General features: G+C 39.7%; 1 protein-coding gene across 1 annotated transcript in view; it reads right to left on the reverse strand.

Moving 5' to 3' along the window:
• Positions 1-809: 809 nt before the first annotated feature.
• The window catches only part of LOC149460093 (uncharacterized), a 185672-nt gene continuing 171280 nt past the window's right edge, over positions 810-15201 (reverse strand). Inside the window, exons 60-67 of the mRNA XM_089680165.1 lie at positions 14466-14539; positions 13652-13731; positions 9844-10019; positions 7890-8037; positions 6253-6441; positions 5564-5607; positions 5347-5450; positions 810-1783 (exon numbers count right to left, since the gene is read on the reverse strand). Coding sequence (XP_089536291.1) covers positions 1733-1783; positions 5347-5450; positions 5564-5607; positions 6253-6441; positions 7890-8037; positions 9844-10019; positions 13652-13731; positions 14466-14539 — 866 coding nt within the window. The 3' untranslated portion in view covers positions 810-1732. The remainder of the gene's footprint in view (positions 1784-5346; positions 5451-5563; positions 5608-6252; positions 6442-7889; positions 8038-9843; positions 10020-13651; positions 13732-14465; positions 14540-15201) is intronic.

Raw genomic sequence — 15201 nt, forward strand, 5'->3', positions numbered from 1 at the left:
TTAACATCTGTACCACAGCCTCAAGGCTCTGGTATAGATGAAAGGAATCCATGGCCACTTTGTGTACAAACAGAGGAAAGTAGTCCAGAGCTGTCATTTGCTGGCAAATTAAGTGGCATTTTGTTTTCTTTGTAAATGTCAGTTTTGCTTTAGTAGGTTGTATATATCTCACAGATAGGCCACTTCCCAGTTAAATGTATCTCCCAGGCATGATATTTAAATTAATTTAGCATTTGTTTTGTTTCAATTAAATCATTTTTAAATTTTCTGCTTCCTGGCAACCTGATTTTTTTCCCTGTGGTACATGTTCCACAGGGTATTGCCCAGCCCCCTATGTCATTTGTTTGACATTCCCTTTCCTATTAGAACAGGAAGTGATAAGAAATGTACTCAATAGAGATAAAGAAAAACATAAAAACACAATTTTAGTAGGGTTGGGAAGGGTTAGATGTGAGTGTCTGTGATGTCTATGATGTTCTAATGACAATTGCTCCTTCTACTTCTAGCATGAGCATCACAGGGCAGAAAGTGAAGGGAAAGCTTCCTAATGGAGCCTCAGACAGAAATAAAGACCTGGCAGAAATGTTAATCTTTCCTACTCTGCACAAAACAAGGAAAAAAAATTGGCTACAGTTAGGCTTTGAATTTTGAGATTACATATCTGATTATTTGGGCCAATCTTCAACAAAATGGCTTCCAGCCTTAGTTTAGAGAGGTACTATAGCATGTTAAACCCCCTCCTCAGCAAATACTTGATGAACAAGTAAAAAATAGGTTACTCCCATGAACCAACAAAGTAAAATGAAATCTTAAGAGGTAACATGAATCATTTAATTAAAACTGTAAGGCATATAAATAGGAAGAGTTACACCATCATTGATTTTTCTAATCATTATCATATTAGAAGCTCAGGTGCATTGCATAACGGATGCTTTAGTACATAGTTTGATACAATAATACATATTAGAGAAAAAAATACAAGTTCAAAATCAAAAGCTATACAAGGCTGATACAAAAATATACTCTTCAGTCTTTTAACAGTATGCAAGGACAGGAATAGTGCATTATAATATTGAGAAAAACCCTACTCTTCGGATATACTCAAGTTTAAAATGTAAATGATTGGTTTTCTAGTGCTGAAACATTTTGTCAGGTCATTGTGTGAATCCATTCATGTTGGCACATTGTATCAGCTTATTCCCATAAAACTACCCTTCATTATGATACAGTCTTGTGACAGCTTTAGACATTTTAGAGCATTTCTGTAATTGTGAGTAATAAGATGAAGTTACTAATAGCAACCACCCACATTTCAATTAGGATTATATCATGTAAGTTTGTAAAGTGAAACCTACTTGGTTGCCAAAGGTAACACTTCCAGTTTTCATTTAGTCCTCTTCAATAGAACACCATAGGCAGTGAGAATTGGCATGGGCATAGACACTGCTCTGCATATTTTAATCAAGGTAGAATGAGAATATAGTCATACCCTTGTAGTACATCTTTTTGTAGCTTAGGGATTTCATCAAATAATGAAACAAAAGGTAAGATAAGGCAGCATATTGTTCTTTTAGGGCAGAGTTATTATTTAATAAATAATTTAGCCTAGTTATACAGGGATGTAATTACATATACATTTTATTACAATTTGTAATTAGTGAACAGTCTGTTCTCTGGACATATCAGTTTTAGGAAACTGGTTATAACATCAACTTGAGTTTCCCCGAGCTGTCTAATCATACATGTTTAAATTAGGTTTAATTTCAGGTCGTTTAAACTTGACCTATGAAAAAGAAAGACAATAAATCAGAAATAGGATTGATTCAATATTAAGCATACAAATGATATAACAATACTTTTCTTGCCATGCAGGGCAGATCAGCTGGTTTGTTTTGTTTCTGCTGCCAAGCATCATATATGCACATTTGATTCACTCCACCACTGTTCTGTACAGCTGCTGAGCCAGAAGAAAATACTCGCTATTTCTGTGCATTGAGGAGCATGTTACTCAATACATGTGACATTATTGGTGGACCAGTTACAAAGCACCAGGGCTGTCAAATGGGGTGAGTTCACAGACCTGTGTATAATGTAATCTACGACTTGAATGATTCAAACAGGTTTTTTTTTTTTCTAAAAACCTGGTACAACTCTACATAGAAACCAATCAGCTTTCAGGTTTTATTGCCAAAGTTTACATGAACAAGCTGAAGTTAGAAGCTGATTGGCTACCATGCACAGCTGCACCAGATTCTGAGTGCACCATATTTAGTTAATCTACCCCAAAGTGCTTACACAAGGTGGCTTCTCTGGCTTCCAGCAACCAAGTGAAATGTTAGAGGATGAAGGAAAGATAAGAATGCGAATGAAGTCAAATACTGAAATATTTCAATAGATGTGAGTGCAAAAAAAGGTTATAGTATCTACACTTTTAAAGGATAAGTTAACCTTTTAGCAAAAAAAAAATACATGCACATTTTCTGCCAGGTAAGAAATGTGCATTTATTATTTTTTGTTTCTGGAGCCTCTAAAGCAGGGGTGTCAAACTGGCGGACCTCCAGCTGTTGCGAAACTACAAGTACCATCATGCCTCTGCCTTTGGGAATCATGCTTGTAACTGTCAGTCTTGCAATGCCTCATGGGACTTGTAGTTTGGCAACAGCTGGAGGGCCGCTAGTTTGACACCCATGCTCTAAAGCAGCGGTTCTCAACCTGTGTGTCGCCACCCCTTTGGGGGTCGAATGACCCTTTCACAGGGGTCGCCTAAGACCATCGGAAAACACATATTTCTGATGGTCTTAGGAACCGAGACACCGCTCCTCTATCCGTCTCCAGGTGTGGGCGGGATGACATGCCGCCCCTGTCATCTGGACACACCCCCGGGATCAATCCTCACCGGTGATTGGCCGCCGGAACTGTAGCTCAGGAGAGGCACACAGGCGGCCAATCACCGGCGAGGAGGTGGAGCTTAGAGAGGAGGAGCCGAGCGGCACCTCGAAGATCGAGCGAGTGAAGAGGAGGAGAGCAACCGGAGAAGGAAAACAGCTGACCGGTAAGTGTCTGTACCATGGGAGAGGGAGGGAGGGAGCGAGCCCAGGCTGGAGCAGGGGTCAGCAAGGTAAGTATCATTTGTGTCAGTGGGAGGAATAGTGCCCAATCATTGGTGTCACTAATACCAATGATGGGGCACTATTCCTCCCACTGACACCAACGATGGGGCACTATTCCTCCCCCCACTGACACCAACGATGGGGCACTATTCCTCCCCCCACTGACACCAACGATGGGACACTATTCCTCCCCCCACAGACACCAACAATAGGGCACTATTCCTCCCCCCACTGACACCAACGATGGGGCACTATTCCTCCCCCCACTGACACCAACGATGGGGCACTATTCCTCCCCCCACTGACACCAACGATGGGGCACTATTCCTCCCCCCACTGACACCAACGATGGGGCACTATTCCTCCCACTGACACCAACGATGGGGAACTATTCCTCCCACTGACACCAACGATGGGGCACTATTCCTCCCACTGACACCAATGATGGGGCACTATTCCTCCCACTGAACCAACGTTGGGGCACTATTCCTCCCACTGATACCAATGATGGGGCACTATTCCTCCCACTGACACCAATGATGGGGCACTATTCCTCCCACTGACACCAATGATGGGGGCACTATTCCTCCCACTGATACCAATGATGGGGCACTATTCCTCCCACTGACACCAATGTTGGGGCACTATTCCTCCCTCTGATACCAGTGATGGGACACTTTTCCTCCCACTGACATCAGTGATGGTACACTATTCCTCCCACTGACACCAGTGATGGGGCACTATTCCCCCCACTGACACCTATGATGGGGCACTATTCCTCCCACTGACACCAATGATGGGGCACTATTCCTCCCACTGGCACCAATGATGGGGCACTGTTCCCCCCACTGACACCTATGATGGGGCACTATTCCTCCCACTGACACCAATGATGGGGCACTATTCCTCCCACTGACACCAATGATGGGGCACTATTCCTCCCACTGGCACCAATGATGGGGCACTGTTCCCCCCACTGACACCTATGATGGGGCACTATTCCTCCCACTGGCACCAATGATGGGGCACTATTCCTCCCACTGACGCCAATGATAGGGCACTATTCCTCCCACTGACACCAATGATGGGGCACTATTCCTCCCACTGACACCAATGATGGGGCACTATTCCTCCCACTGACACCAATGATGGGGCACTATTCCTCCCACTGACACCAATGATGGGGCACTATTCCCCCCACTGACACCTATGATGGGGCACTATTCCTCCCATTGACACCAATGATGGGGCACTATTCCTACCACTGACACCAATGATGGGGCACTATTCCTACCACTGATACCAATGATGGGGCACTATTCCTCCCATTGACATCAGTGATGGGACACTATTCCTCCCACTGACACCAATGACGTGGCACTACTCCTCCCACTGCAAAATTACAGTTATGAAGTAGCAACGAAAATAATTTTATGGTTGGGGGTCACCAGAACATGAGGAACTGTATTAAAGGGTCGCGGCATTAGGAAGGTTGAGAACCACTGCTCTAAAGCATTGCACCAGTGATCAGCAGATTGCCCTCTGACCTTTCAGTGTAACTGCTTGCTCCTACATCCCGTAAGGGCAAGCAGATACTTACTGACAGCAAGGCTCAGTGAACCACCACGGTGCTGTTGAGCGCCATGGTAGTTAATTGAAAACTACAAGCCGAAAGCCGCAAAAGCTGTCAGAACTTTTATTTTCACCATTCACAGAACACTGTGAATGAGTGAAGCAATCAGGTGGGCGGAGCTAGTGTGGAGGAGAAGATCCCTGTTTTTTTTTTTTGCTGGGTTATTAAGCAACTTTTTTAGGGCCTTTTAAAGGTCTGTTCATATTGTATTTGAATATTTGCCTGTAGTATACAGTAATTAATGTTTTGAAGCAAAAAGAGTTCAATCCAGTAATGATTCAGGTTTGAGTAGCCTGCTCAGATCACCACACTGCATTGCAAAATGTGGAGTGGAGTACACCATAGGAAGAGGTCTTGGCTGTCCTGTTTGCAAAGGCTGTGCGGCAACTGGCAGAGCCACACCATGCAGGTTTTACCAAATGAATATATGTATAGTATGCACAAAACACAGGATTATAGTGACTATGAAAGTGAAAATTTGCTAAGGCCAAACTGTTAATAATCCGACATCCTACATCCAGTAAATGAAATATAAACATCAATATAACAATAGTGATGAAGACTGGACTAGATGTCAATAAATGTACGTAAAGTGATACATACCTCTGCCATACTGTTTACTTTTTCTAAGTGTGGTTTCCACTCAATCAAATCAGGTGACGAATCTGTGTTTAAAGTTGGGATCTCATTTCCCAGTTTTTGAAAAGCTAGAAGTTTGAATACAGAGAAATGTTACATACCTTTCTGAGTAGTAAGTGTCACTAACAGCAAAACATGTTCAAATACAAATACATTTAATAATTAATACAGATATACTCACATGGAAAGAACGATGATTTCCAGCTAAACCGTGTTTGGTATAACCTGAATAAAAAAGAATATATATATATTTATATATAATTCATTTCACTGCTAGGACAAATATGTAAGGCAGAAAGAATAAAGATGTAAAAATAACAATATAATGTAATATAGAGAATGCAGATAGACACAGACTGGAAAAAGTAACCAGTGATAAGAGAATGAAAAAAGTTTATGAAGTTGTTTTGCTAAAGAAATATAGAGAGCTGGGCAAGCTTAAGGTGCCTCTTATTTGGGCCATCACATACATCAATTTAACTATGTCATCTATAAAAACTAAAATATCCAGATGTGTGGACTGACCCTTTAAATCCTATGTATAACACCTTTTACATATGACATACAATGGCAGCATTGTTAAGTCTAATGTATGGCAATTACATGAAATAGAGTTTGAGTATCTGAAGGGAAATGAGCGCAAATATAGAACAGCCACCTATTGTATAATACTTATCTCCTTACAGGGGAATAAAACATTTTCACAGCTGCATATATGACAGCTATATACTGGTAATAGTGGTAATAACACATTTCCCCTGTAAATGCATTCCTTGTTTGATGCTTTCTTTAATAATACTCCTTTTAAACATTAGCACAAACATGGCATCCAAGAACATATTGGCAAACACAAAAAGATTTGTCACTTACTGGTCTGTATCGTCATAATCATTCTTGTTTTTCCTCTTTCGATAGATGTATATTCCCAACACTATGCCCACGATTAACAGGAAGAGGAAAGCCAAAGCTCCAAATAATATTCCAAAGAATGCATTGAGGTTCATTGCGAGGTTTTCACATCGATCACCAGAAGTGGCATAAATAGTGAACGGTTTGCAACTGAAATTAAAAAAAATAATACAGGTTAAGTAACAGGACATACATGGGCTGTTAATATAGTGATAATATTTAAAATGCCAAAAATACAACCTCTTAAACATTGCTAATACATTGATTATACCAAATAATAGGCTAATAGTTTGTCTAATATTTCTAATATGAACAAACACAAATTGTCTATTAGAAAAGAGCCCAGAATGGCAATAATCCTTTCTGTATGACTGCTTGTAAATTTAATTTAATGAATTCAGCTAAGTACTATAAATTCAAAAGTGTTAACCCAATACAGTGGCATAGAAATAGTAGTTTCCAAAGTGGGCCAAAGCTGCAGTGTTTTTTTTTTGCTGCCAACTTGCAGATACCCGAAACAAGGGGAAACAATTAATTATTTTTAACAGAGAGAACAGAGATGCTCATAGATTTCAATACCTTTAGGGTAAGAAACATTTGTACTGTTAGGATTCTGTAATTCTCTAGGGTAGATTTACTAAAACTGGATCACTCAGAATCTAGTGCAGCTGTACATTGTAGCCAATCAGCTTCTAACCACAGTTTGTTCAATTAAACTTTGGTAATAAAACCTGGAAGCAGGTTGGTTTCTATGCAAAAGTGCACCTGATTTTGCACTCTCCAGCTTTAGTAAATAAATCCCTGTGTGTGTAAGGAAGGTATGATGGTGCTAGAGATTCTTGGGTATGAGGTGTAAATAAAGCTGTGTGTGTAAGGAAGGAATAATGCTAAATGGGTTAAATACATAGGTAGTATGCTCAGATTGGAACACATCATCTACCAGCGCAGGTGTTGCCCAGGAAAATTGGAAAATATCTGGGGCTTGTGGCTGCATTCCCGCGGCCTTAGTCCTACTGATCTTATTATGGATAGAATTTTATTGTGAGGTTGTATTTCTCTCTTATTGTTGGAATGTCATCTTCTTATTTCCACAATACTAATGGAGACTTTGTGTCATATCATGTGTATTAATTGTGCTGGATTGGTGTTATTGTTTTTTGCACCTATTTTCTCAATAAAATCCATCTTTGTGAGAAAAAAAGGAAGGAATAATGGTGCTGGAGATTCTTGGGTATATGATGTGTTTGTAAGGTAGGTAATATGGTGATGGGAATCTTTGGTATTTGAGGTGTAAATAAATCGGTCTGTGCAAGGTAGGAACTATGGTGCTGGAGATTCTTGGGTATATAAGGTGTGGATAAAACAGTGTTTAAGGTAGGAACTATGGTGCTGGAGATTCTCGGATATGTGAGGTTTGGTTAAAACTGCTTGAGTTAGGTAGGAATTATGGTACAGGTGAGTCTTCGGTATATGAGGTGTGGATAAAACTGTATGTGTAAGGAGGGGATAATGGTGATGAAGATATATGAGGTATGAAAAGGGAGATATTTTTGTAGGATTGAAGAAGACAACATCAGAAGGAGTTGATGTTTACTTACATGCAGGTAGCGTTGCCGTCAATCAGAGTACAAGTTCCATCATTCATACAGTAGGAGTTACACTTAGAAACACATTGTAAAGTGGTAGCATCCAATACGTAGCCAGGCACATTACATGAGGCGTTCATCGCCAGCTCACTTACGGTCACTAAGAAAAAACATAAGGATATACAATTATTATGATCATTAAACAGATCTGTATTTCTTTCCTAAAATACATTTTAAAAAAATCACAGATTTATTGACATTTACCTTGGAGAAGTTGAATGACAGAGTATAATAACTAAAAGAGCTAGAAAATTCACACAAAAGCAAGCTATTTGGTATATCATTGCATTTTGAGAAAAGGGGGATAATCCATTGGTGAAGTGGATGGATGTATTCAGTTGCATACAGACCTGCCTGTGATTTTGGGTCCGTATTATATGATGAGCAATATTTCATGAGGCAGTGGTATGTTGAAAAGAGATTTTCACTAACTAGTGTGATGATGATTTGAAGGAAAATGATTTATGGTCCTTAAGACGCACTTGGGGAATTCATGAAAGCCCTTGACACAGTTTTCTGACAGTATAGCCCTTAAAAATGTTCTGCTCCGAATTCAAAAATCACTGCTGCCTATTTCCATTGCTTTTCTAACACATGCGGCAGGCTCAGGTTGTTCTTAAGAGCACTAATACTGAACCAAATTCAGAAACAGTCATCTCCAGTTTGCACATAATGAAACTGAAGACAATTAAAACCAAATCTAAGTTGGTGTATAGAGACAAGCACAGTGCCTGTTTCTGTGCACTGTATAGCAGGCGGTATGTTTGCCACTGCTATCTCCTCCCTACCTGTCACTGGCAACTAATGACACTGTTAGCTTCACAGCCAACAGCCCCATAACAACCATTGGCACTGACAATGGGCGCAGCCTGATGGGGAAACCATAATACTAGTTCCCCATCAGGTCTGCTCTCACCTTGTGATTTGGCAGATTTTATACCCAATAGCAGGCTGTCTATTGGCTATGGATCAACCCACTGCCTGTTGTCAATCACATTGCCATCAGGCTCCACTCACCCTTAAAACTTTTTGGTGTTTGACAGATAGCTCAGAAGAAAGCTTCAGATTCATGTTCCCGTTTACAGCAAGTACCCAAATTTGTTACCTGCATCTACATTTGCTATGCAGAGGCACATTGTAAGCATCTTTTTTAATTTCCCTGACTGCTTTATGTGGACTTTTATGTTCATAAGCACTGGATGACTTTTTTTATATTTGTACGTTATACTTTGTAAGTAAGCTACTTCTTTGACCATATTATTGGTATAATCTGCTTTTTATCTACAAGCTTATCTTTACTTAAATGTGCAGAGTTTCATGTATTATATTTAACCTAAACAAGTGCTGCAATTTAAAAACAATTAGTTGTGCATCTAAAAGATCTTTAAAACAAAAGAGTTTAAATTGCCCAGTTCCAGAACAGAAAACATTTGATCATACAAAATAATGGAAAAACTGCTATTAGTACAGAAAAACAGACCACAGGTTGTCTCTATAAGATGTATGTAGTAACCCAATTCATTAGAGCATAAGATATGTAAAATATGACAAGCATTATTACTAATTCAACTATATCAAAGTGGATACAACAGATACATTGTAAACAGCAAAGTGATAATATATCTGAGTTTCATAATTGCATCATCAATCAAAACCTTTTTGTATTGTAGTATATGATTACTGAATCCTCAAACCTAATTCCAACAAAATAGATTAAGCTGTTTCTGAGTGTTGTAGACCTTTAACAAATAATCTTTTAAACAAAAGGTATCTTCTAAACATGACTGAAATGACTCCATATACTTAAAAGGAATCTGGCACTGGTTGAATATTTCTTTAGTTGGCTACAGCTAACAGTTCTAGAACGTGATCATTTTAGTAATAGTAAAGGATGGTAAACACTTACACTTATCACCACTTGTGACGTTAGAAATTGTAAGCACTGTTGAACGCTTACTTCTTTGCCTATTGGTAAAAATATAAGCTACTAATTCATCATTTAAGAATCCAACTACTGTGATATTTGCCATATATGTAAATCGTGCTGTGAAAACTGCAGTCCAAATATTATTACTGTCGTTGCTGAAAAGAATAAGAAGAAGAAAAAGAAGAAGAAAAAAATTATCAAACCATAAAAAATATAAACAAAATGACTAAAAAAATTCTAGCATTCACATCTAAATTTATGGTGTATAGTAATAGCAACATGTAAGCTGTCAAAGCAGCAATTTAATATACTAAACATCTAATAAAGTAAACACCATATTACTTGAAGCTACTGCACTGATTAAAACTAGTTAGTGCTTTTGGACACATTACCAGTGATGATGGTACCTGAAAAATGATTGGATGCAGCTGCTCGGCCATGGAAACCCATTCCTTGAAGCTCTCTACACACTGTTGTGCTAATCTGAAGGCCACGTGAAGTTTGGAGGTCTTTAGCTATTGACTCTGCAGACAGTTGGCGACTTCTGGGCACTGTGCATTTCAGCATGTGCTGACCCCACTCTGTCATTTTACGTGGCCTACCACTTCGTGGCTGAGTTGCTGTTGTTCCCAGTTGCTTCCACTATGTTATAATACCACTAACAGCTGACTGTGGAATATTTAGTAGCTAGGAAATTTTACAGATGGACAGATTTGTAAGGTGTCAGCTTATCACGGTACCCCGCTTGAATTCACTGACCTCCTAAGAGCAACCTGTTCTTTCAAAAATGTTGCCTAGGTGCTTGATTTTATACACCTGTGGCCATGGAGGTGATTGGACCACATGAATCCAATGGTCTGGAGGGGTGTCCCAATTCTTTCGGCAATATAGTGTATATATATATATATATATATATATATATATATAGTATATATGTGCTGCAAGAGTGATTTCTACAATATACTTGGAAGGCATTTGAAGGTGTATTGTGACAATTTTAGTAATCAAATTCATACCCCATCCATTAAAGTCATTTATCTCTTACTAGTATCATTATTAGATAGGGTTTTTATTTGCTGTTTTATTATTACTTTATCTTAGAATTTAAACTTGCTGGATTGATCCAATGTTAATGGTCCTGGCAACAGGGTTCCACTGCACATGCGTTGCTATAATTTAAAGTTTGCTGTACCCAAGAAGACCTGGATACATTTATCATATGTTGTATTTCTTTTAAAACCGATGCTTATTTGTTATTAAATTTTTAGTGATGATTTTGCTCAATATTGATCTTGTATTTCACAATTTCATAAACATTTATTATAGGCTTCCTCCATGACATTGGGGGAGGATTTACTAAAGACAAATAGACTTTGCAAGCGCAGTTGCGCTCATTTTTGCCAGAGCTTAGTAAATAAGCAAGGCCGTGCTTTACCACATTTACAAAACCTTGGAAAAAGGAGTGCAACTGCACTTGCAAACTTCACAGTCTATTTGCCTTTGTGTTTGCAGTGAATTTGCGGATTTCTTATAAGATAAATTAGAAGTAGCTGTTCACTGCTAGGCTGTCTTTCTCTAACTGAGCCTCCATACAGAGATGTAGGAACTATACGCATGGAAATCAGTATGTCATTCCTCTGCAGTTTTCATTTGTATCCTGAATAAAACATGGGATCTAATTATACTCTTTTACAGCACAGAAGTAAAGAACTGCATAAAACTCTGCATACAACTGCTCACTTTATTGGCTCAATGGGGTTGATGTACTAAAGGCAAATACACTCAGCAAGTGCATTTGCGCTTATTTTCCCTGAATCTTAGTGAATGAGGTGAAGCTCTGCTGATTTCCATCATCTAATTATGTGCAAGCAAAAACCTTGTTTTTTTATTTTCCTTGCACCTGAATGGGTATTCTTACAAAGTGAAGCTTTACCACCTTTACATTTATTAAGGAAAATTAGTGCAACTGAAGTTGGAAAGTGCACAGTCTATTTGCCTTTAGTAAATCAACCCCAATGTAGTACATGCAAAATATTCAAGTACATTTCTATATATTAACCCGAAGAAAGCAAAGAAAAACATTTTTTAAAAATGCAATTTTGTATGTATTCTTTAAAAAAATTATAATCCTTAGACCTAAACATAACAATTACATAAAATTACATAAAGAATATGTGCATAAACACCTTACACATTCCCTTAAAGCAGTTTTAAACCCCAAACTTACAACGTAATAAATTGCTGTCAGGGACCCTGGTGTTGGCCGCGATCATGCACGAATCTGCGCCCGACCGCACTAGCGTGCGAGCATTGGGACCAGGGCACCCACAATTGCAGCGGCACTCGCGCATGCGCACTCGAGATCGCAGACACGAGCCTGGCACCAATCAGGGCGCACGGTGCCCTATTTAAAACAGGTCAGGGCTGTGTGTAATTGCCGTATGGTCTTACCTGTTTCCTGAGTTCCTGAATAGTAGATTGCCTTGTTGCTGACCCTGCCTGGCCCTGATTTGCTGTCTTTCTCCTGTTCTGATCCCTGGCTTGTCTGACCATTCTCCTGCTCAACCCTGCACGTCCTGATCTCCTGTTACCGAACCCAGCTTGTGACCTGTTTATCCCTCTGCCTGCTGATTTTGTACCACGCCGACACCACCATTACGGACCCGGTCTGACTGACGCTGCTCTTATTACCTCCTCACATCAGGCTCTCATCTGCTACACTCCTCTAGCGGTGCTCCTACCACAGCTGGGTGAACCCAGGGGCCGCGACCTGGTCTCGGCCTGCTCCAAGTCCATCCCCACCATCAGGGGCCCTGGTGAACAAGCAGGTTGGGACTTTGATTCCGCGCCTTGGGGAGATCCCGGTCTGTGGAGTGCTAGAGGCTACCACTGCAGGATCCCTAACAATTGCAGCTTACCAATCATTAGATGTGGTGGCTGGATTAGTTTTTTTTTAGACTTTTTTCCCTCTGTTTTCACCTGGTGATCTGGCCAGTAACACACCTTAATTAGATTGCCTAAACTCTGGATGATTGAGCACAGGGGGCACCATTGGACAGCAGCATTATTAGTCTGGGGGGAAGGTGGTGCACTAGCAGATTTAGTTATACTAACACATTGAAGCTGAACTCCAGCTCACACTTAATAAACAGATACAGCAAACAGATTTTTTTCTTTTGGGATAAAGGTTTTACATGAATAAACAAAAGCTGATCATTGTGAGCACCCCTGTCCATGGTAAATGGTTTGTCTCATCTCTCTAATTGCTATATTTACACAGCAGCTTGTTAAAACAACAGACCTACTGGCAGGATCACCAGGTGAAAAAGAAAAAATTAAAAATAAAGCCTAAAAGAGAAAAAAATGCAGCTACAACATCTAACAACTGGTAAGCCGCAATTTAATAAATGTTTGCTTTTGGGTTTAATACCACTTTAAATAATTAAAATTTTGTGACTGACTTGCTATCTGTAAAACAGCAAAAGGAGACCGAGAGAGCATACAAGTATAAAAAAGATCGCTTTAATTGCACTTAGTGTGTGTGTTTGAAGTGGTAAGAGTACCTACAGATAAATAGGTGTCCTTTTAATGCCTGGAACATTGATTTGTGAACTATTAAACATCGTGGACTATTGTACCAATAATGATCTGTTGTTATATAATGAAAATTACTAGACCAATGTTGTCATGTACTTGTGATCTGCAATAAAAACCTTAAAACAAGGGAAATGAAACAGAAAAATACTTAAAACAGAATAAAACAAGAAACATAACAGTTTGCACTTACGTAGGGCTCGTCATGGTATTGCTTGTATTATCAAACACAGAAGCTACATCAATTGGAGCATTTGCAAGAACTGTCCTAATCTGCATGGGAACATGAGGATGAGATAAGTGGTATGAGAATTTTTGTTCTATGTTTTGTTAACAAAAATGATTAATCAGAAAGTGATAGAAACACTTGATTTAATCAAAACAAAAACTAAAGAGACATGCCCCCAATGAGTTGTACCTCTTCATCACTCTCCTGATATCATAGCATCATAAACATTTAAAAGATCTTCTGTGTGCTATAGCTGTGTGATAAGTTTGTCAGTATATTTGCACTTCCAAACTCCATGTTATGTCTTTAGACATTATAAAGCTGCTATCAAGCTATGGACAGTCATGTGGATGCAAAGAGCAGTCCCTTGCCTTCTCTTCTGGGGTTCCCTGTTGGCGCTGTCTGCTCCTCTTCTCATGCATGTGCCCCTAGAGCACCATAGAATGCTGTGTGACCAGAGCTGTTGCAGACAAGAACAGTACTGGATCAAGAGAGGACTTAAGTAAGTAATGGGGGAGAGTGAACGTTTTTTTTACCTTAAAGCAGGTACTGCATTACGGTAAAAAAAGCAAATTTAACTTTAGAGAAACTTTAAGATTCTATTATAGTTTAAAGGTTGATTAATTCAATCTAGTGATCAGCAGTACAACCTCTGTTTCTTAAAGGCATGGTGTACCAGTGTGCTTCCTGATCCTGAACCATTTTTCTTAATGTTTTGCATGAAGATCTATTTAGATTTATTTTCATTGATGTATACATTGATATAAAACACCCATACCTTATTATAACACGCTTCTTCTGTGAAGTTAACTGAATGTGTAAAGCTTACATACACAGACCTTTTTCTTGTGCCTGTAAACAAGAATTTACATCATTAGTTTACTTTACTTTACTTAGCAATAACAAACATCATAAGGAAGAATCTTTGAACTAAAGGTGGGAATACACGATTAAAAAATCGACTGATCGGTCATCCGATGCCTGAGAGGCATTTGTTCGTTGGTCGAAATCGTGGCCCACATTAACCAATCTAAAAAAATTGTTCGTCAGGCAATACATAGTGTTGACGTCTTCCGTACAAGTGGAAGTGATGCAGTGTGCGTGTGACCTTGTAGCCATGCCCTTCCGGCCAGAACGAGCGATATACACAACAATTAACCACTTGCTGCCCAGCCACTGTAGATATACGGCGGCAGGGCGGCACTCGCAGGCAAAACCACGTTTTAAAACGTGTGTTTTGTAAACAAATAGGGGGCACGCGCGAGGCGCGCTGCCGCCCTATCTGTCCCGCCGATCACCGCTGCAGATGTCAGTCGCCGGATCACAGCCGGTTCTTACCGGCTATCTCCTGGCGATCAGCGGTAAACAGTGACAGAGAGCACAGCTGCAATAGCTGTGCTGTCTGTCACTTCCCTGTCTGTCCCGCCCAGTACACACCCCTGCCCCCTAGTAAAACACTCCCCTCACTCCTATAACCCTTCCCTGCAAAATAAAGTTAACCCCTTCCTCCCCAT

This window comes from Staurois parvus, unplaced genomic scaffold (assembly GCF_062004578.1).
Source record: "Staurois parvus isolate SC_StPar_1 unplaced genomic scaffold, SC_StPar_1.0 ptg000235l, whole genome shotgun sequence".
Lineage (NCBI taxonomy): Eukaryota > Metazoa > Chordata > Amphibia > Anura > Ranidae > Staurois > Staurois parvus.